The sequence below is a fragment of the Suncus etruscus genome, chromosome 1 (assembly GCF_024139225.1).
Source record: "Suncus etruscus isolate mSunEtr1 chromosome 1, mSunEtr1.pri.cur, whole genome shotgun sequence".
Classification (NCBI taxonomy): Eukaryota; Metazoa; Chordata; class Mammalia; order Eulipotyphla; family Soricidae; genus Suncus; species Suncus etruscus.
The window spans coordinates 125,524,402-125,546,926 of NC_064848.1; the positions used below are offsets into that span (position 1 = coordinate 125,524,402).

The 22,525-nt window shown below is 36.3% G+C and overlaps 2 protein-coding genes and 1 non-coding gene across 4 annotated transcripts in view; 2 read left to right on the plus strand and 1 right to left on the minus strand.

Annotated features, from left to right (window-relative positions):
• Window positions 1-22,525, plus strand: part of MET (MET proto-oncogene, receptor tyrosine kinase) — an 811,679-nt gene that overhangs the window by 748,553 nt on the left and 40,601 nt on the right. For both annotated transcript variants that reach the window (XM_049771030.1, XM_049771029.1), the window contains 3 exons: window positions 2,011-2,202; window positions 20,062-20,196; window positions 21,365-21,538. In XM_049771030.1, the coding sequence (XP_049626987.1) occupies window positions 2,101-2,202; window positions 20,062-20,196; window positions 21,365-21,538 (411 nt within the window). In that variant the 5' untranslated portion in view covers window positions 2,011-2,100. The remainder of the gene's footprint in view (window positions 1-2,010; window positions 2,203-20,061; window positions 20,197-21,364; window positions 21,539-22,525) is intronic.
• CAPZA2 (capping actin protein of muscle Z-line subunit alpha 2) overlaps window positions 1-22,525 on the plus strand; it is a 468,908-nt gene that overhangs the window by 274,753 nt on the left and 171,630 nt on the right. The window lies entirely within an intron of this gene.
• Window positions 12,740-12,874, minus strand: LOC126032039 (small nucleolar RNA SNORA51). The gene has a single exon (XR_007503806.1). It is a non-coding gene; the product is annotated as a small nucleolar RNA SNORA51 (small nucleolar RNA).

The window sequence follows — 22,525 nt, forward strand, 5'->3', positions numbered from 1 at the left end:
ATTACTTAGTGGTAGAACAAATGCCTTGTATGTGTGATGTTATGGGGCTCAATCTTCAGCACTTATAGGTTAATGAATAAGTAAATAAATAAATATGGTTGAGAGATATAGTGCAGGGGTTAAGTGCTTCCCTTGCATATGGCCAACTCTGGTTCAATTTCAGTCCCACATGTCATTCTCTGATCACCAGCAGTCATGGCACACTTCCCCTAAAAGACACAAATAAATAAAATAAAAAAGACTTTTAAACTTTAAAACATTCCTGAACTTGTAGCTATATGCAAATATGCAATAAAATATTTTATATTTTCTTCCAAATCAAACTTTTTCTAAATGCATGTGTGTCTTCATTTACTACCTTAAATTTAATCATCCTAACTATTTTATCATAATAGGACCATATATTCAATTTTTCTCAAATAAACCCTTATTCTTTTTCTTAAAAAAAAATCTTTTGGGATAGGGGAGTTAGTAAAGACAGTTAAGGCATTTTCCTTGCATACAGCAAGCTTGTGTTCTAACGATGGCACCCCTTACGATCCTCAAGTCTAGCACGAGTGACCCCTGAGCACAGGCCAGGAGTAAGTCATGAGCACCACAGGATGTGGCACAAAAACAAACCAAAAAAAAAAAAAAAAAACCCTTAGTAATATTGGCTTTTTATATTCACAGCCATTCCCTATCTACACATAATTGAGTCACTTACTTGTTTATTCATTAAGTAGCTGATTATGGAGAATTGAAAGGACACCAGCCCCCTGAAGCTCAGAAAACAAAAGAGTGTGTAATGCAGTTGAATATGGAAAAGTTGGGTAGGAGTCATATGTTGGAGAGCCCAAAAAGGTCATATTTAAAATTGTGATCTTTATCCTAAGAGTAATAAGAAACTATGGAGTTTTAAACAGTGTCATGCTAAAATTTATGTTTTAGAAAGAAATTCTTGCTGCATTGTAGAAACAATCTGGAAATTAGTACAATAAGATTGTGTTGGTTCTATTTAGGAAGCTGTTGTGATAGTCCAGAAAAGGTAGGGGGTAGTTGAATAAAGGTTGGTAGGATGTAAATACTGAAAAGTGGATGGAAACAGGAGACTTTTTGTTTAGAAAGTGAATTGATGTTTAGATGATGGATTGTCCATGAGAAGGAAACAGACATGATACTCAGATTTCTGATTTGTGGACTTAGAGGGATGGTGTACCATTCACTATAGAGCATCATATCAAGAGATTATGTTTCAGAGAAGATTGTGGGTTCTACTGGTTTTGCTCTGAGCCTGAGGTATTTGAAACAATTTGAGTGCAGATTTCTTAGGCAGCTTGATACAGACACAATGTAAACTAAATCATAATAGACATCACATAAGGGGCTGGAAATTGGGGACTGAGTGGAGAGAGGGGACTTTGAACAATGTTATATCCAGTTATAGATTGTCTTACAAAAGAGAAACTACCCAAAGGCAGAAACAAAAGATAGAAGTGTCCCTGTGAAGAGATGAATTTAGAGTACTAATTATTATCTATTACTGAACAATGTACTTCAAAATCATTTCAACAATCAGAAAGATGCTACAAAGCAAGGTGCTGGCCCTGCATGAGGCTGATGCTAGTTTAGTTCCTAATATTGCATATGGGACTCATTGTATTTGTCCACCAAAGAAGGTAAGAAGAGTTACATTAATATCAAACTGACTCATTTACAGTTTTACTTTGTTTTCTTTTAATAGCACTATATATTGAACCACTGTGCAAACTGTAACCATGGGGTTTTCTGGAAGTTTAGGGAATTATATACACACAGAGACATAAACACATACACTTACAGTATGTTCAGTACAGTTCCTTGTAGCATGTCAGGCATTAAAGTCACTAGCAATATTCCTGCCTATCTGGAACTTTTGACACGTTATTTTTGCTATTCCCTTCTAAGCTCTGAAAGGAAGCACTGCAAAGTTTCTTACCAGCTTGTTCACATCTGGACTCACATTAATTCTATGACCATATTTTATTCCAGACACTTTTGAGAAACTCATCAGGCTGTGAAGCGCGCAGTGATGAATATCGAACAGAGTTTACCACAGCTTTGCAGCGTGTTGACTTATTCATGGGCCAGTTCAACCAAGTCCTTCTCACATCTATATCCACCTTCATTAAAGGAGACCTCACCATCGCTAATCTTGGCACTTCAGAGGGTCGCTTCATGCAGGTAAGTGCTTGCTGAGAGTAGCTGTATTTGTTCTAGCTCACAGCATGCAGTTAATATGCTATTTTTTTGCATTAGATATTTGCAAATATCATAAAGTTAAAATCACAGTAGAACCTAGAAACAGACTGAAAGCAAAATAATGAAGCCTGATTCCCTTTTGATGAGCAAATGACCTATTTTTGAAATGTTCAGATTAAATGCGGTTGCTTTAATTTTTGTGCCCAGAATGGTTTGGGTTTTTTTTTTTTCCATTCATGATTTGTATCACATGATTGGAAAATAAAATGAAACAATAAAAAAGCACTTTTAGGCGATGTTTTCCTATTTCAAGGGAAGCTACAGATCAAAGGAGAGCTATTGTGTGAACCGTGCATCTCTATGAGTAGAAACATTCACATCATTGAGAAATATTGGCAGGAGTTTGGAAGGGACATTATCATCAGATTCACATTGGAACTCGAGCTCTCTTGAGTCTGTAAATGATAGACTCAGCCACAAAGAAGTTCAAATAGGGGGAAAACATATTTCATTTAAAAATACTCTTAGTAGGTAGCAACGTTATTTTCATACAATAAAAGTTCATGCTTCAAAGTTGATTGAAGTATTGTGTTTCCTAGATACAGGATGATTCATAGCATCTTGCAAAACTTAAAATGCCATTTCTTTGTTTTGTTATTGGGTAGAGCTTCTAAAACAAATTCACTGATATATTCTTGATCAGTGCAGAACAATGAAGGCATTGGTGGAGATCTTGAATTCCTACAAATACTAGAAATTTCTCTAAAAAAGATACCTAATAGGTAATCTCCATTAAAATTAATATTCTAGTCAAACAGTGATTATAGCAAACTAATTGAGGAGTAGTGTTTTTCCTCTGATTTTTCTGTACATCCTCTCTTCGTAATCAGTGACAATATGTACATTTTTCTTAAATTAACTCCATCTTTGTAATTTAAGAAATAACACTCATAATTTTATCACTGGTAAAATCTTATAGATCCTGTTACCTAAATGTTCCCATACTGAGTATCCCCTCCTTCCATTTCTGCACAATTATAAACTTTGTCCCTCCTCCGGCCACACTAACAGTCCTTGTTCTTAATTACACACCTCAGGCTTTTAATTCCTTCCTCAGCCCCTCAAAATCTGAGTAACCCAATGCCTAACTCTATCCCACATAGACCTATACTCTATTTTTTGGAAATATATAAAATATATTTTGAAATATATAAAAATATATATTTTTGAAATATGTAATATTTTATTGTATTTATCTGTGTAGTTCATTTACATTGAAATTATTCTAGGCAATTACAGACTTTGTATAGGATGAACCAGCCTATCATCAATTAAACTTTATAATATGTTATTTCCCTTTCTTGTTAATTCTGCTTTTCTTCTAAGCTATCATCTAAACAATCCAATTTCATATTAATAAGCTTTCCACAGTTACTTTAGATCTGACATTTTTTATTAAAATGTTCCTGGCCTACTTTCAGATTCTGAAGTCTAATAAAATATATTTTGTAGTAATAGTTTAAGAGGCATGAACTGTGCTGGACAATGTCTCCTACCCATGTAATAAGACATGCATCCACCTTACAGCACACTGTAGCAACAACGCCTTTATCCTTGTCTTCCAGCATTGCCATAAAAGCTGTCTTACATTTATTTGAAAGGATAAGTACATACCAATCAATATTCACATGCAGAACTTAGTGAAATAGCAAGAATATGGAATCAACCTAGATGTCCAAAAAATAATAAAGATGTGTTATAGATTAATACAATGGAATACTACACAGCTGCAAGGAAGAAAGAAGTCCTGAAATTTATTACAACTTAGAAAAAATTGGAGGATGTAATGTTTAAATCAGAAGAGGGGAAACAAATAGCAGATGACTTAACTATTTGTGACATATATATATATATAGTAATAGGACAAGGGAATCCAAGGGATCAAAGAGTGGAACTGCCTGGACCCTAATTATAGTAGTGAGAAGGACAGAAAGGAAAGAAATAAGAAATTAAGAGAGGAAGTAAGAAGAAAGAGATGGGAGTTAAAAGTCAGAGGCCAGGGATATCAGGTATAGAGGTGTGGTATATATGTAGTGTGTTATACGTAACCATAGAGCCAGCAACAATAAAACATGAGACCAAACTACAACAACCAAACTTTAAATGTGCCTATCACAGAAGCAGACTGGTGGGTGGATTCTGGGGATATTGGTGAGTGAAGTTCACACAGATGGTGAGATTGGTCCTTAATACCTGAACCATTACTGTGAACAACACCATATAAATCACAGTGCCTTAATAAAATAAATAAAAACAAAAATAAAAGGAACTGTATGCATCAAAACACTAAAAATTAAAATAGTTCCTTTAGGGAAAGCACTGGTAGCACTAAATTTGAAGTAGTGTCTATTAATTTGTAAAATTTGTATTGAGACCCCACTAACATTAATAGGTAACTAAGTGAAGCAATAACCTAGAACCTACCGTTAAGGAATTAAACTTTTTGTAAGGAAACAGAAACATGTACCTGCAGAGAATCTGTTTCTCTGACACTTGCATGCAAGAATTCCATTCTGTTAAATTTTAGGTAAACAATCCAAAAGTATTTGAAAGCATCAAAGAATCAACATCATTGAAAATTCAATTTGTTTACAGCAAACAAAGGCAGGGGCAGAGTAAAGGGAACAGCCAAATGTTGGGGACCTTCTAATTTAGTCTTTCTGGGCAGTAACTCCCTATTATGCTCTGAAATGTTTTGATTATGTTATCATGCCAAATCTGTAGCCAGGCGTAAGTTTCTACAGCTCATACTTTAATACTATGGAGTTTCTGCTCCAAATAGAAAGGACATCATCTTTTACTCCCTCAAAGACAGCTGCACTGCATTAAAAAGAACAGAAAAATGATTTTTTTTACTTCCTTCCTATCCCAAAGCCTAAAAGCAAAGTGTTTTTGAAAAAAAAAATTTTTTTTTTCCCAAGATTTTGCAGCTGTTTCTGCCTTTTCTATTGTGCTTATGCTTAGCTATAGCTGGGAACACAAGCAAGAGCCCCAGCTGTTGGGTGCAAAGTGAATCAGGTATTTCACAGTGGTTATTTGATTAGGAAGACTTTATATTGTTTAGCTAACAATATTATATGTAGGACAAAAGAATTTTTAATATGTATCTAAGTTTTTTTTCACTATGTGTTTCTCTTCTATTTCCTTTTGTTGTTGCTCTCATTGTAGTTAGCTGAAGTGGCAGGCATTTGTTTGCATCTATGTACTTGCTAATGGTCAGACTCTTTAGTTGAAGGCACTGCATATATTTTGGTTGCAAAATATTTCTGGGACGAAATGCAGTTGGCTGCAGTACACCAAGGGTTACACTCTTTGTTGTGGCACCCAGGCGAGACCAAATAGCAGAAAGACCCGAATCAAATGAGGCACCCAAGTAGTATTGTCAGAACAGAACTTGTGACCTCACATTTTCAAGGGAGACACTGGCCGCTGAGCTTTCTTCAAGCCCACTAAAATATATGTAACTTTTCTCCCACCAGTAAAGCTATCTGAATAGTATCATATGTACATATATTTGAGACTATCTGTCGAGGCATAGCAATACAGTTTTTTAAATAAAAACAGTTTGAGTGATCACTCTGTTGGGGTGCTTTGAAACAATATTTAAGATAGTTGGCATATACAGTGAGAACATGCCTCACAAATTTTAGAGGGGAAGGCAGTATGGAAAAGAACAAGACTTGAAAACACTGGTGCAGTGCAGGCCTATGGGGAAGAGGAAAGAGGGATACTCATGAAGATCACAGGACTAATCACAGGGATTGCCTACGTCTCCCCTTCTGAGCTCTTCCTCTAATCTACATCCAAAAACAATGCTTGCTTGATTTTTTTTAACAGCACTTGTATAAGGCCTTTAATCTCTAGATGCAAGGCATTGCTATTAAAATATTTGTGCATGACTGTCAGGCCAGGGAGAGTGAGTTGATCATCAGGGATGGGTGGGAGTGGGAAGGCGCTTTCAAGACTTGTTTCAAGTCCAGTTACATGTTCACTGGGCAGCTTCATTGTCTACACACAGTGGCCATTGCCTGCGTACCATAACAGCTGTCATTAGTCCTTTGGCATTACTCTTGTTCTTCTCCCATAAACTTTTTCTTATTTTACTTAAACAAAGATCATTCCTGGTTCTTTTGTATGTTTGTTTACACCTTGGATTTATCCAAAAACAGAGATGGTCTTCCTTGTAAACCTGGGTGGAACTGCCTCAGGATAGTCTGAGCTATCTGTCCTTACTGCCCAACCCAGGGGTGGTCTCTATACTCAATAAAAATGGTGATTCTGGCAGGCAGCTGGCTCTCCATACGAAGTAGAAGACTGTCAGACTACACGTTTCACCTTCAGTCTCGTTATTTTTATTTTTTTTAATTAATAACTTTATTTAAACACCTTGATTACAAATATGATTGTAGTTGGGGTTCAGTCATGTAAAGAACCCCCCCTTTCACCAGTGCAATATTCCCATCACCAATGTCCCAAATCTCCCTCCTCCCCACCCCTCAGCCTGGTTTGCATTATTTCATGTGTGACTCTGATTCAGATTCATATCACCTGGGGTTGGAGATATGGTACATGAGATAATTTTACACCTTCCTTTATCTCCCAATCCTTGATACTATTAACACTTATTACCACATTTCTCTTATACCTCTTAAGTAAACTAATTGTAACTTTAAAAAAAAATGTAAAGAACAGGAATAACCTGGGGCCGGAGAGATAGCATGGAGGTAAGGTGTTTGCCTTGCATGGTTCAAATCCCAGCATCCTATATGGTCCCCTGAGCCTGCCAGGAGCGATTTCTGAGCATAGAGCCAGGAGTAACCCCTGAGCGCTGCTGGGTGTGACCCAAAAATAATAATAATAAAATAATAATAATAATAATAAAGTAAAAAAGAATAAAGAATAGGGACAACATAAATTTTTTTCATGATAATTACTTATGACCATTATTTAATAATTATGTCAGCATTCAGGGGCCAAAGTAATAGTACAGTGGGTAGGGTGTTTGCCTTGTATGCAGCCAAACTGGGTTCAATCCCTGGCACTCCATAAGGTTCCTAGAGTCAGCCAGGAATAGTTCCTGAGTGCAGAGCCAAGAATAACCCCTGAACACTGCTGGGTGTGATCCCAAAATCAAAAAACAAAGTTAATCATCAATTTAGACATAATCCTAAACAATGTAACTTTGATATAGTTCTTCAAAAGAAATATGCATATTCATGAGTTTGAAGTTGTATTTTGTACAAAAATAACTTATATTAAGTAATAATTTCAGTTATTTTCATAACAAAATTAATCCTAGTTCATCTATCTATGCAAAAGTATGTGTAAAATATACATAGATTTTATATTCTGTTAACAAATTTAATTTAGATCATAAATATTTAAATAATTGAATACTAAGCTTTGGATTATTAGTTGGAAAGATTGGCAGGAAGTAACTGGGATTTCTCATTTGAAAGCTTATTTGAAAGAGACACATTAAGACATGAAGTAGAAAAAAAGACATGAAGTGTAGAGGACTTACTTTTAGAACTTTTATAACTTTAAAATTTCTAAACAGATTATATTGTAAATAAAGTGCATATTTGAAGTATGTTTTTATTAATTTTATAATTTACTCACCTATTTAGTTTTCAGATGCTTGAAATGGCTTTCCAAAGTTTCTGTCTATTCATACATTTTAATTAATTTTGAGTCATTTTAAAAAATTGAAAAAAATCAGTATTTTAATTATAATGAAATTTATTTTACTTTACCTGGCCTTTGTAGTATCAAGATGCTATATAAACATTCATACCCATTTACCAAAATCAATGAAGGAAAGAACAGAGTAAAGCTTCCTTCAATTCAACTTTTGCCACCTGGTACTCAGTTTTAACACTTAATTTTGAGCCATTATTACCAATCAGCAATTTCTATTTCTTCTCATGTTTCCTTTTTTACCCCCCAAAAAACCGAGATGCTTACCTTGATTGAAACAAATAATTCTACTCTTCATACCTGATTTCCTTTTAAACAAACACCAATTTATCTCATATTCAAAGAAGATAGAAAACCTAAGGCAGGTGTCTTGGTTAAAGCTGCTAAACAAATTATCATAACCTGGTGGCTTAAAGAGCAAGTATCTGTTTCTCTTTATTCCAGAATCCAACAGTCTAAAATCAAGATGAACTGCAGATCTAAGATCTGGTGAAGTCCTTCTCCCTAACTCACTTTTATACTAATTCTGCTCTATCCACACCTGTCCAAAAAAAAGCAAGAGAGGGTTTACAGGATCCTTTTTATAAGGATACTAATCTCATTCATGACAGCTCCACTCTCTTAACCTCACTTGCTGATGTTATTACACAGAGGTTAAGATTTTAACTTGCCAATTGAGGAAGAACACAATCATTCAGTCCATTGTCACAGAGAAGAAGCAAGGAAACCTGCCTTGAAAATGCATATTAAATACTTGAAGGGTATGTAAATATCTTTAAAATGTTTCATAAACCAAATTTCTTCATAAATATTTAAGTAAGGTTCTTATTTAGGTCTATTCATATACCTTACCAATACCATTGTAACCTGCTGCATATCTGTGTTTGCACTCGGACTACAAAGGAAAAAGACCTATCCACATCCCTGTCTGTTTTTAATTTAACTTTATTTCATTTTAGTTTAGTTTAGTTTAGCTTAGTGAAACCATTATGACTTAGAAAATCCTTCATAATTGGGTCTCAGGCATACAATGAATCAGGGCCAATTCCACCACCCAGTCAACCTCCTTCCACCCTGTTCCCAGACACTCTTTGCCCCCCGCAAGTCCATTTAAAGTTTAAATAGCAAGCCCTTTTAAAGTTTAGATTGTTAAACTTTGGGTCTCTTGATTCCATTGTTGTTGAATTTGGCTTGGATATTTGGTCTGTCGTTTTTTTCCTCTAACAATGCAATAGAGACCACTTGGCCTCTGGCCCCCATCCTTTCATATTTGTGTTTCTCCTCCACTCAGTTTCTTTCCTTCTCCTTGCTATACTCTAGGACCAAGGATGTTTGTGACAACTACCATTTGGACCATTGCATTTCTTCATGCAGTGGTATTCTAAATACCACATAGAAGTGATATCATTCTGTATTTATTCTTCTTCTGGCATACTTCATTTAACAGTGCTTCTCAACTAGTGGGGCGCGCCCCCCAGGGGCAGCGCAAGGCTCCATAAAGGGGGGCGTGTTTGACCTTGGCAAACACTGTCATAACAAGCTAAGCCCCGTGTTTATGTCTCTGTATGTCTCTGGAGCTGAGAGTTGCTGTGTCCTGCTTCAAACCCCGCTTTGAACAGCTATGCATTGCAAAACATGCTCATTGTAGCCATTAATCCAGACATGACCTCTGATTAAAAAATCAGCTCAAATTATTTTATATATTTTTGTTTAGCAGATTAAAGTTTTTTTTAATAAAGATAGTATTTACAGACGCGTGGGAGGGCATGAAAAATGTTTTCTTCTTCCTAGGGGGGAATGACGGAAAATAATTGAGAAGCACTGAATTAACATAATATCTTCCAGTTCTATCCATATTACTGAAAATTGCATGATTATATCATTCCTTACAATTATGTAGTATTCCATTTTATATGTACCTGTTTGTTTGTTTATTTATTTATTTATTTATTTATTTATTTATTTATTGGTCTTTGGGCCACACTTGGTGATGCTCAGGGGTTACTCCTGGCTATGCACTCAGAAATCACTCCTGGCTTGGGGGACCCCGGTTGGGGGGAGGGGATCTAACCGTGGTTCGTACCTCTTGCACCACTACTGCGGCCCAGTCTGTTTATTTTTATTTACTTTCTATTATTTTTTTGTTTTGAGGACACACCTGATGATGCTCAGAGCTTATTTCTATCTCTGTGCTCAGGTAGTCCTTGAGAGATCATATGTTGTGCCGGGGATTGAACCCAGATTAGCTGCATGCAGGACAAGTGCATTTCCATACTCATTGTACTATCACTTTGGCCCAATCTAGTCTATTTATTAATGGTCTTATCACCTTTACTCAACATTTTTCCTCAACTCATGTTTTACACTGAATCTCAAAACTTAATAATTTATATCAGCTGTCATTAAAAATGAATTTTCCTTATTCCTCAGCAGAAACCATCTATTTTAACTTTTAAATTAAAAGTCCATCTGCTTGATATTAAAAGTTCTCATTCAGTTCTACTTGCCTAAAAATAGCAATGTTTATCTCTGTTCTTATCAAAAAAAATTCACTTTGATCATCATGACATTAGATTTTGTATAAACCTGTTATTTATATTTCAGTTACAACTTTTTAAACTGAAACATTTGCAACAAGATTTAATGATATTTGAACTCAAAATATTAAATGAAAAGTTCTGGGATACATATTCTCAATTTTCATATTCAATAGAATTCTTACATATAGAAATTATTCAAAAGCGGTACCTCCAATTGACTCATGAATAAGAATTCAATGGTTTCTTATACCTGTCCAAATAAATAATATAGATCTTTTCTAGTCACAAGCACTTTAATTAAGTCAATTTATCAATTTAACCATAAATAACAAGTAAAGTTAGCTTTTAAACACCATACTATAGTTTCCATGGACCCTCTCCTCCAACATGTTTTATTCTATACATAATAATTCTTTACAACTTCCATTGGTAATTGATCAGTCTTCTACTGTGTGGTATGCTTCCAACATATATGTGTGATATCTTTTCTGCCAGGTGCAACACATTTAGAGAATGTGCTTCATCTCCCACTCAGAATATGGTTTGTTTCTTCTACCCCTTCACCACCCCCAATTTCTTTAGAATGCTTTTTTATTTCTAAGTTCAGTTTGACCATGAAAGGATGTTCTTTAGAACACTGATTGTTAAACTGAACAGGTAACGCACAAGTACTCAATCTCGGGCAAGAGAAATGGGCAGAAGGCTGGCCACTTCCAGAAGTTAATTCCTTTTACTTGGCAATTACTTAAATTAATAAAATATTTGGAGAAGAAATATAAACAAAAACCATCAATAACACTCACCAGAATGTCTATAATCAATAACAAAAAATAACAAATGTTGGTGAGTATGTAAAGAAATGAGTACCCTCACGCATTGCTTGAGGGAATATAAAAAAAAATGCAGTCCCTATGGGAAATTGCTTGAGAGTTCTTTTTTGGGATGCGGGGAGGGGAACCACATTCATCAGCACTCAGAAACTATTCCTGGCAGGCTCAGGGAACCATATTGTATACTAGAGATCAAACCCAGACTGGCAACTTCCTTACCTGCTCTGCTATTACTCTGGCCCCAGCTTGAGAATTCTTTACAAGGTTAGAAAGTTATAAGACCCAATAGTTCTGCTTCAAGGATTTTATCCAATAGAAATAAAAATACATATTCACATAGAAAGTTGTGTGTTCTCAATATTGCTCCTAATAGCCAAAATGTACAAACAATTCAAATATACATCAACCAGTGAATGGATAATAAAATATAGCATATCCATAGAATAGAATATTATTCAATAATAATTAGGGAATGAAGTGCTATTCATGTTCCATCATGGGTCAACCTTGAAAATCTTATACCAGGTAAAAGAATTCAATCCACAAAAGGCCACATATAGTAAATTTTCACTTATATAAAATGTACAAATAGGGAAATATAGAGAGATATAAGGTAGATTAGTGGTTACCTATTACTGGAGGATAGGGAGGATGAACACATGATGACTAAAAAATATAGGGTTTCTTTTTGAGTTAATGAAAATGTTCCAAAAGTAGTTGTGATGAATGTTGCACAAATCTATTAATATATACAAAATTATTTTCTTAAAAATATGATAAAGGGTGCCAGAGAGATAGCATGGAGGTAAGGCAATTGCCTTGCATGCAGAAGGTCAGTTGTTAGAATTCTGGCATCCCATATGGTCCCCTGAGCCTGCCAGGAGCGATTTCTGAGCATAGAGCCAGAAGTAACCCCTGAGCACTGCCGGGTGTGACCCAAAAACCAAATATATGATAAAGTAGGGGGCGGTGCAAGCAGTAAGGCATCTTCCTTACATGCTAGCCAGGACTGCAGTTTGATCCCCTGGCATCCCATATGGTCCCCCAAGCCAGGAGCAATTTCTGAGCACATAGCCAGGAGTAAGCCCTGAGTCTCACTGGGTGTGGCCCACCTTCCTCCCAAAAAAGAAAAAATATGATAAGGTAGGCAAGAAGTCACATACAAGTAAATTAAATTGTATTCGTTATTCTTTAAAATAAATTAAATTCTAAGACCAGGGGTATCTCTAGCAGTGGTGGGCACATGCTGAGCATATAGAAGACCCAGGTTTAATCCCCATCAATACAGAATCTCCCAAGTATTGTCAGGAGTGAATCCAATGCACTGTGCTAGGAGTTTCCCTTGAGCCTACTGCATGACACAAAAACAAAATAAATTGAATTCTGTTTTTTTGTCCCCCAATTCACAATCCAGACCAGGCAATGGGCCTGGGTTGAGGTGTATATGGGGTGCATATACAGTGTACCTCCTCTTTCTATACAGTCAGTGTAAAGAACACAGCCTGTGGTAAGAATTGGGAAGCCTTTTCTTTTCTTTTCTTTTTTTTTCTTTTTTTTAATTTTTATTATGACTGAAGTTCATTACACAGAATTATTTACGGTACATAGTGACAATGAATGAAGGGCATTCCCACCATCAATGTTGTCCTCCCTCCACTCCTGTTCCCAGCATGTCTCCCATTTCTCCCTCCTTTACCCCCTCCCCCCCAGAATACTAGAGTAACTGGTCTCCATTTTACAAGCTTGTTGTAGGTTGAGTATCTATTCTGTTTGGTGTTTCAGTCTGGTCATTTTTTTTATTTATACTACATGTTCATATGACTGGTCCTGGTATCATCATTTTCCCCCCTCAATTTATGAGGCTGAATGGTTCAAGTTATGCTATTCTGTTGGAGATAAAAAGGTTAAGGAAAAGAGAAGAAAAAATTTGGTATCAACTACTAAAAAAAAAAAAAGGAGAAGAAAAAATCACCACATAATATCCACAAGAGTGAAAAAGAAAGAAAAAAGTGCAAAAAGAGAAGGAAAGTAATATCAAAAAAACAAACAAACAAAACAAAACCAGAAAAAGTGCTGGAATAGCAGGGTTTGGTGTTACCCACCTTTTTTTTTTTTTTTTTTTTTGTATAGGCACAGCAAGTATTGGGGAAGGAAGGAAATTCCCATGGCCTAAGAGATTCAGGGTTTCTCCACTCTTGAAGCATATTGTCATGGGAACAACCACTGGCTCCATACCTTCTCATTGCCATATCCCAGTGTTTTTTGTTTGTTTGTTTGTTTGTTTGTTTTTGTGGTGTCAGGAACCTTTCCTCTCGGTTGTGGATGAGAAAATCAGGCCACTGTAGCAATCAATCTTGGTATTTGCACAGGTCCTAGGACAAGGCCTAGGATAGAGTCTTTAAGGTTCTAGAGGTTCTGTTTCAACATTTTTGGAGTGTTCAGTTTTCTGTATAATGTGCTCCATGTTTTTGCTCGTTCCCTAAGCCGAAGTTTAGGAAATTATGGTTCCAAAGGTTCTGCTCAGTCTCTGTTGTCAGAATTGGGCCTCTGGTTACTAAGAAATCTTGATTTATTTTTAAGAGACCTGGGCTATAGCCTAGGGTAGGATTTTCCTTAATGGTCTCAAGGTAAGTTCTGCCCAGTCATGGTTGTCAAAGTCAGTTTTCTGTAGTTAGCTCTCTTATTTTTCATATTTCAAAGGACGATACATCTTCTGATTTCCACTTAGTATTAGGTGATGTGATAGGACCTCCTGGTCTTAGGTCAAGTTGTCATTTCCTCACTGTCCTTGTTGTCATATTAACACTGGCACAAGTATATCTCCCAATGGAGCTAAGTTCCTGGTGTTGTTGCAGGGGGTTGTTTCAGTTCTGCGTCTGGGATCTGGGATTTGAGAATGAACTAACACTGTCCAATCTCGTGGAGACTGAGTTGTATCCACATGACATATGTCCAGGATGGGAGGCACCCTTGTATAAAAAGTGTGAGTTCTTATCCTTAGAAGATAAGATCTTGTGTCTGAGTCCATGATTTCTCCCTTATTTACTGTGCCTATACAAAAACATATGGTGTCCTTTTGTATCGCTGGTGCTATTCTGGGTAAGGATGACAGGCTACACATACAGTATCTGTGGTGTGGTCTGAGCTTTTTTGCTTTTTTAATATATATATGTATTATATAAGATATATTATATAATACATATATATAGATATATATAGATAGATATATATAAAAAATCCTTCACCAGGGCAACATTCCCATGACCAATATCCCAAGTGTCCTTTCCCCAACCCACAATGGCCTGTACTCTAGACAGGCTTTCTACTTCCCTTATTCAGTCACATTTTGTTATGATAGTTCTCGGTGTAATTATTTCTGTGACTGCACTAAATGATCCCTGTGGTGAGCTTCATGTCAGGAGCTGGACCCTCCAGTCTTCCTATATTTTGTCTCTGAGAATCATTATACAAATGTTTTTCATTTTTCTAAAAGCTCATAGAAGAGTGAGACCATTCTGTGTTTATCTCTCTCCCTCTGACTTATTTCACTCAGCATAATATATTCCATATACTCCATGTATAGGAAAATTTCATGACTTCATCTCTTCTGATGGCTGCATAATATTCCATTGTGTATCTGTACCATAGTTTCTTTAACCATTCATCTATTGAGGGGCATCTAGGCTGTTTCCAGCATCTGGCTATTGTAAACAACACTGCAATGAATATAGGTGTGAGAAAGGGATTTTTGTATTGTATTTTTGTGTTCCTAGGATATATCCCTAGGAGTGGTATAGCTAGATAGTATGGGAGCTCAACTTACAGCTTTTGGAGAAATCTCCATATCACTTTCCACAAAGGTTGGACCAGACAGCATTCCCACTAGCAGTGAATAAGAGTTCCTTTCTCTCCACATCCCCGCCAGTTTGTTCTTGTTCTTTGTGATGTGTGCCAATCTCTGTGGCGTGAGATGGTACCTCATAGTTGTTTTGATTTGCATATCCCTGATGATTAGTGATGTGGAGCATTTTTTTCATGTGCCTTTTAGCCATTTGTATTTCTTTTTTGTCAAAGTGTCTGTTCATTTCTTCTCCCCATTTTTTGATGGGGTTAGATGTTTTTTCTTGTAAAGTTATGTCAGTACCTTATATATTTTGGATATTAACCCCTTATCTGATGGGTATTGGGTGAATAGTTTCTCCCACTCAGTGGATGGCTCTTGTATTCTGGGCACTATTTCCTTTGGGGTACAGAAGCTTCTCAGCTTACTATAGTCCCATCTATTTATTTCTGCTTTCACTTGTTTGGAGAGTACTGTTTCCTCTTAAAAGATACTTTTAGTCTCAATGTCATGGAGTGTTTGACCTACACGTTGTTCTATATACTTTATAGTTTCAGGTCTGATATCTAGGCTTGAGAACTCAGAGAATGTTCCCCAGATATCTAGGCTTGAGTACACAGAGAATGTTCCCCAGATATACCGTCACCTAATTTTTGATAAAGGTGCAAGAAATCCTAAATGGAACAGGGAAGGCCTCTTCAATAAGTGGTGTTGGCACAACTGGCTAGCCACTTGTAAAAAAGAGAACTTAGACCTTCAATTAACATCATGTACAAAAGTAAAATCCAAATGGAATAAATTGAATTCTAAAACAGTTAACTAAAGCTATATGTGGGTTGTGGGATTGTTTTGTTCAAAGTTATACATTTGGGAATCTAGTCACAAATGCTTTATGATATTTGTGTACATATTTCTTTCCCATAACCTCTCCCAGAAAAAAAATTGGAGATCATAGTCACAATCCGTTCACATTTCTCATAATTTCCTCATTCGAAAACATTAATTTGGGGCTGGAGCGATAGCACAGCAGTAGGGTATTTGCCTTGCATATGGAAACCCAGAAGAGACCTGGGTTCAATCCCCAACAATCCATGTAGTCCCCTGAGCCTGTCAGGAGCAATTTCTGAGTGCAGAGCCAGGAGTAACTGCTGAGTCCAGTAGGGTGTGTATCCCCCACAAAACAAACAAAACAAAACCAAAAAACATTAATTTTATATATTCAAAAGCACTAAAGAAAAAAAATGAGTACCCAAATGCTAACGATTAGTTGTCTTCAACAGTAGAAATTGCCAGTCTTCTATTTCTTACTGATTGTTCCCAGATTTCCAAGAGATAGTAAAATAATTAAATGTAGATACTTGGTCCAGTTCTGTTCCTAGATACAGCTGCATGAAAAGCCAAAATGAATCTCTAATTTATTGCAAACATTGCTTTCAGGATAGTGAGAGTTAAAAGTGGTCATTCAATCATTTAGAATTCTGCCAGTGGGAGAAAAATGAAGAATTAATGACAGAAAAGTATTCTTGGCATTTTATAGGGCTTGGTATCCCTGCAGAGATGGAGCTAATGATCAACTGAAAAGTATTTACATCTGTGATATGACCTCTGCTCAGAATTCCAAACACACCTCACTTTTCCACACAGTCTTCCTGTCTTCTCTGGTTTGTTCCATTTTAATACCAAGCCATACTCATTATTGCTCATAATCAAGAGTAAAACTTGCCCAATATGCTGGTTACATTTGTTCTGGGTCATCAAAGTCTATTTAGATGTAGAACCCTTTTCTTTACACACATTCAGCTTATACAGCCAAAACTACTTTAAAAAAGAAAAAAAATGATGAGTGTATTGTGAAATTTATTTTAATGGTTTGACTCAGAAGTGGCTCTTGATAGCCCAGAATTGAACTTTTATTGGGATTTGCTTTGGTGCTCCAAGAGTTTAATGTTTAGAGTGCAGTTAGTCCCATGAATTTTGGCATTAAATACAGCCTCTTGGAACTTCAACTTGTGTACTTTCTACTTCACATTCTTTGTCAGTCATGTTTTCTTTATGGAAAATAAGAGTTCCAACTTTGTAAGACTATTGTTGGGAACTAATCTTTTAAATTGTCAGGAAATTTCATTTAAAACACTGAAATAACTTATTATAAATGCTTGTGTATACACACATATACATACATACATATATACATACATACATACATATAAGGTGCTTTTTAGACAGATTTAACAAGGAAAGAGTTAGTACAGTGGGTAGATGCTTACCTTGCACACAGCCAACTTGCGTTCAATCCCTGGGACCTCATATAATCCCCTAATCATTGACATTGAGCACAGAGCTCAGGATAACTAAGCCCACCAGGTATGGCCCCCAAATAAAAACAGAACAATAACAAAAAAAATAGTTTTATCAAGGGATACACCAAATCAATCTATGAAAGATTCAGAGATGCAAAGAATTTCTTTATGAAAAAAGAGCCAAAGGGTTATTTGGAAATAAATATGTAAACAGAATCTAGATTTGAAATAAAGTTAAGGATGAATAACCTTGTACTTAAGAAGTAATTGTTTATTCTAAATTTGGGAAATGATTGAAGAGAGCAAAAGCAAAAAGAGGATTGTGAGGTGGCTTAGCAGGGCTAAGTGGAATATAAGACATAAGAGACAGACACAGTATGCAAATCCCCAGGAAGATTCATAGGGATGAATAGTCTTCAGTGAAGTGGAAAGCACAAAGGTAGAGAACAAAGTCAGAATATTCTAAGATACTGTATTTTGATTTTTACTTGCATAATAGCATTTTCACCTTTGCAATTTGAAACAGTTGGCAATAATTACAGAAATAAAAAAGGAAAGGTAAAAAAAAAAAAAACAAGAGGTGTTGACCGTCATTGAGTGAAATAAAATTGAAAGTGGATAATGAAATCTAATTTGAGCTAGAAACACTAGGTGCATTAGCATTAGATATTAATCCTGGTACATTCTGATTATAACCAGCACCTACCAGGAATGAGAGTCACTAATTGAACTTTTTTTCTTGCCAGCAAAAGTTATCAAGCTACCCGACATTTAGGAACAAGTAATGGGTTTTCAACCTTTCCTATTCTGACCAAGCAACCTTTGTTCCATCTTTTAATTTGTATGCAATTAAAGTTTTTATTTGCTTGTGGTCTAATTTTTGTGGACACTTGTTATGGGGGTGGGGGCACAACTTGTGGTGCTGCTGGAGGTGGAGAGGCCTGGGCCACTACCAGTGGTATATGAAGTACCACAGATCAAATCCAGAGTTTTATATATTCAGGGCATAAGTACTTCTACTTGAATAAAATTTCTGGCTTTGCAAATATGTTTTTATAAGTATTGAATTTGGGTTGGAACAATTGTTAGAAAAGAAATATCATGATGCTTAACTTTTGTGGTTCTGTGTGAGCTTGGTAATTTTCTCTGTCAGCAAAGCTCACAAACATATTAGAAACTTTGGGGATCTTTCCAAATTGTTTCAGTCTACTTGACTCCTTTATTATGCTGAAGAAAAAAAATTGCTTCTATTTCCCAGAATATTTATATGTTATGTGCATTTGTTAGAGTGTTAAGTAGTTAACTACTTTTAAATATTTTATTATCATTCTCAGATGAGAAAAATGAGATAGAGGGAGCTGGTATTAATTTCTAATCTCACAGAATTTGTTTTGTAATTTCATATCCATGTCAAACAAGTGTACTTTTAATGAAATCCGAAAGGATATTTGGGATATAAGGCAATTTCACACAAAGAATTATGCACAACTTCCTACAGACCAATGTCTGTAGGAACTTACTGTCTCTTTAAGAAATGTCTCTCTGGGCCCGGAGAGATAGCACAGCGACGTTTGCCTTGCAAGCAGCTGATCCAGGACCTAAGGTGGTTGGTTCAAATCCTGGTGTCCCATATGGTCCCCCATGCCTGCCAGGAGCTATTTCTGAGCAGACAGCCAGGAGTAACCCCTGAGCACCGCTGGGTGTGGCCCCAAAACAAAAACAAACAAACAAACAAAAAGAAATGTCTCTCTGAATATTACTAAATTTTCCTAAGGTCTGAATGATTCCTTCAGATAGTCATTCTGATCTTATCTTATCCTTGGTCTTCATTATTATTTGGTTCTAGCTACAGGACAGATGAAAGTTATATGCCTGGAAGCATCCCAAATTAGAAATAAAAGCAAAATTTATCAAAAGATTCATCAACTCTTTTTTTAAGATATTGTTAACCATAGAGCTTTATTATAAAGCTGGGCCAAGAAATAGAATTTTTTATAACCCAAGTAAGATAACATGTGATGGGACAATGGTGTGTAAAAACTATAGAACATCATTTCAGAACAGTTAAGGACCTTTTAATAACAGAGCTTTAGAATAGCAAAGCCAGAAATAGAGTCAAGTCTTCCTATGGTCTTTATCCACTGCCCCTTCCGTTATTGCATCAAGGAAAGTGGCCCAGTGTAAAAGGATGAGTAGGAAAGACATAAAAAAAAAAATAATCCTAAATCTTTATAGCATAAAGGAAATCATCTCTCTGTTCAAGGAGTTTTGATTTCCTCCAGTTCCCAATACAGTTATAAGGATTTGTCTACCTCTGATGGCTGATCTCCTTAGGAACCTCAAAAGGATCATAAGGCAATAACCATCTATCAAAATGAATGTTTTCAGGGCAGAAGACTAGAAACTATCAGATTAACTTACAATGAGGTAAATTTGTTGGACCTTTAGTTCAAATACCTATGAATTGTCCTAATTTGTTCTATTATTGTCCGAAGTTTCCCACTATATTTAAATGAGCTTTTGGGAATTTTTAATGTTTAATTTTTAATGTTTTTAATTTTGTTTCTCAGATTGTGATTTCTCGATCAGAATCATCAACCCCTCATGTGAATTTTCTCCTGGATTCTCACCCTGTCTCTCCAGAAGTGATTGTTGAACACCCGTTGAACCAAGATGGCTACACATTGGTTGTCACTGGGAAGAAGGTAAACAAACCTCAGAGAGAACCAGTGGTTACCGTTCTTCCTGAATATTTCTGAATATTTACAGCCAGTGACTTTTTTTTTTTTTTTTTTTTTTTTTTTTGGTTTTTGGGCCACACCCGGCGGTGCTCAGGGGTTACTCCTGGCTGTCTGCTCAGAAATAGCTCCTGGCAGGCACAGGGGACCATATGGGACACCAGGATTTGAACCAACCACCTTTGGTGCTGGATCGGCTACTTGCAAGGCAAACGCCGCTGTGCTATCTCTCCGGGCCCAGCCAGTGACTTTTAATCTTTTCTCCTCCCATATCTGCTCCATCAAGTTCCCTTTCAAGAATTCTGAAGATAAGGGCCAGAGTGATAGCACAGTGGGTAGGATTTTTTTCCTTGCACATGGCTGACGCAGGTTCTCTCCCTGGTATCCCATATGGTTCCACAAGCCTGCCAGGATTAATCCCTGAGCACCACTAGATGTGACCAAAATCAAAAAGAATTCTGGGGATCTCCTAGTATTTAGTTAAATTTTTCATATAGAGAAGATTGGACCTAAAAACAGTCCTTATAATGTATACTTTTCTTTTTCTCCCTCTATGTCTCAGTGAGAAAAACAAATGAAGAATGAGAATTATAGTCCTAAAAGCAAGCTGTCCTCTAGTGCAGGCAGATAAATTCTAAAATTAGTTTGAAATATAACACTAACCTTCTTCTGTAAATGAGAGAGGTGCTTACTGGTGCCAGATGATATGTAAAACTACAATTTCCTGTGGATTCAAGTAGGTTTTCCCAAAAAGTTAAATTATACAAATAGTAAAGCCAACTAGTCCTAACATTACATGACAGAACTTGTGTTCACTGAACAATAATGTTGACTTTTATCACACGTGTGTCAATAAAGCAAGAGAGAAAGGAATTTTTAAGCAATTAAACACTCTTACATGATTTGCATACAGATACCATCTGTAGTAGATCCTAAAAAATTATGTTTCTAAGTTTCTTTGGTATATTTGATTTTCATATCACAAAAAAAAAAAAAAAAACAAGGAAAACTCTTTGGGAGATCTTTTTTTTTTTAATTTTTATTGTGACCAAAGTGCATTACAAATCTTTCACTGCATCATTTATGGTACATAGTGACAATGAATGAGGGGCATTCTATATCACTTTCTTCATAGATCACTAAGATCCCACTAAATGGCCTGGGCTGTGAACATTTCCAGTCTTGCAGTCAGTGCCTCTCCGCCCCTGCATTTGTGCAGTGTGGCTGGTGCCAGGACAAATGCGTACAAGTGGAGCAGTGCTACAGTGGAACATGGACTCAAGAGATCTGTCTGCCTACAATCTATAAGGTAGGAATCTTCACCTTTTGTTCCTATGAAGTTTTGGTTTTGGTTGGTTTTGGTGTGATTTTTTTCTTTATGTAAACATAATAAAATCTCATTCTTGGGGAAAAAATCAATTATCTTGGCTACAAGACCTCAGCGTAAGGCACATTCTGAGAATTTTTTTTTTTTGCATGACATTTAGGTGTATCTTTAAGCTCTTCCCCCCATGGTCTTGTTTCCCATTCACTACACAAATTATTTTTTGTTTATTTGAAATTTTTTTTGTTTGTTTGGTTTTTATTTATTTGGGGGCCACACCCAGTGATGCTCATGGGGTTATTCCCAGCTTTGCGCTCAGTGATCACTCCTGGTGATGTTTGAGGAACCATATGGGATGCTGGGAATGGAACCCAGTTTGGTTGAGTACAAGACAAATGCCCTATGCACTAAATTACCGCTTTGGCCCCTCCATAGATTCTCTTTGGGGACAATTGCTTTTTTGTATTCTGGGAATAAAAGATGGTTGACTAGTGAACAAAATAATTCTCCCCTTCACACTGGGACCTGTTTTCTCCTGGCTCACTCATTCTGATTCTTCACAGTCTGCATTACATACCTACCTGGGCCTAGTCACAAATCTCTGCAACACAGAGATCAGTCATGACTGTCTGACACCTAAGCTTAATTATGCACCAAACTGAAATCTCTGGGTGCTGACAGGAAAGAAGAGTTTTTCCTGTTTTCGGCCTAGATTATGGCTTTATGCAATCAATAGTGAATCAAGAAACTACTTTTCAGGATAATGTGGAGGCAAGTAGAGGGCCAACATTTATGTGTGGTTATGTACCGTCGCTTCACATTCTCAGAAGACAAGCAGAGGCAGAACTAATTGCTGATGTATATAGTATACTCTGTGAGCCTTTTCATTCCAAATACGTTATTGGCCATCACCTGTTGGACACCAAGGAATAAATCTTGAACCAAAGTGCCTCTTGCTAGTAGAGAACACAG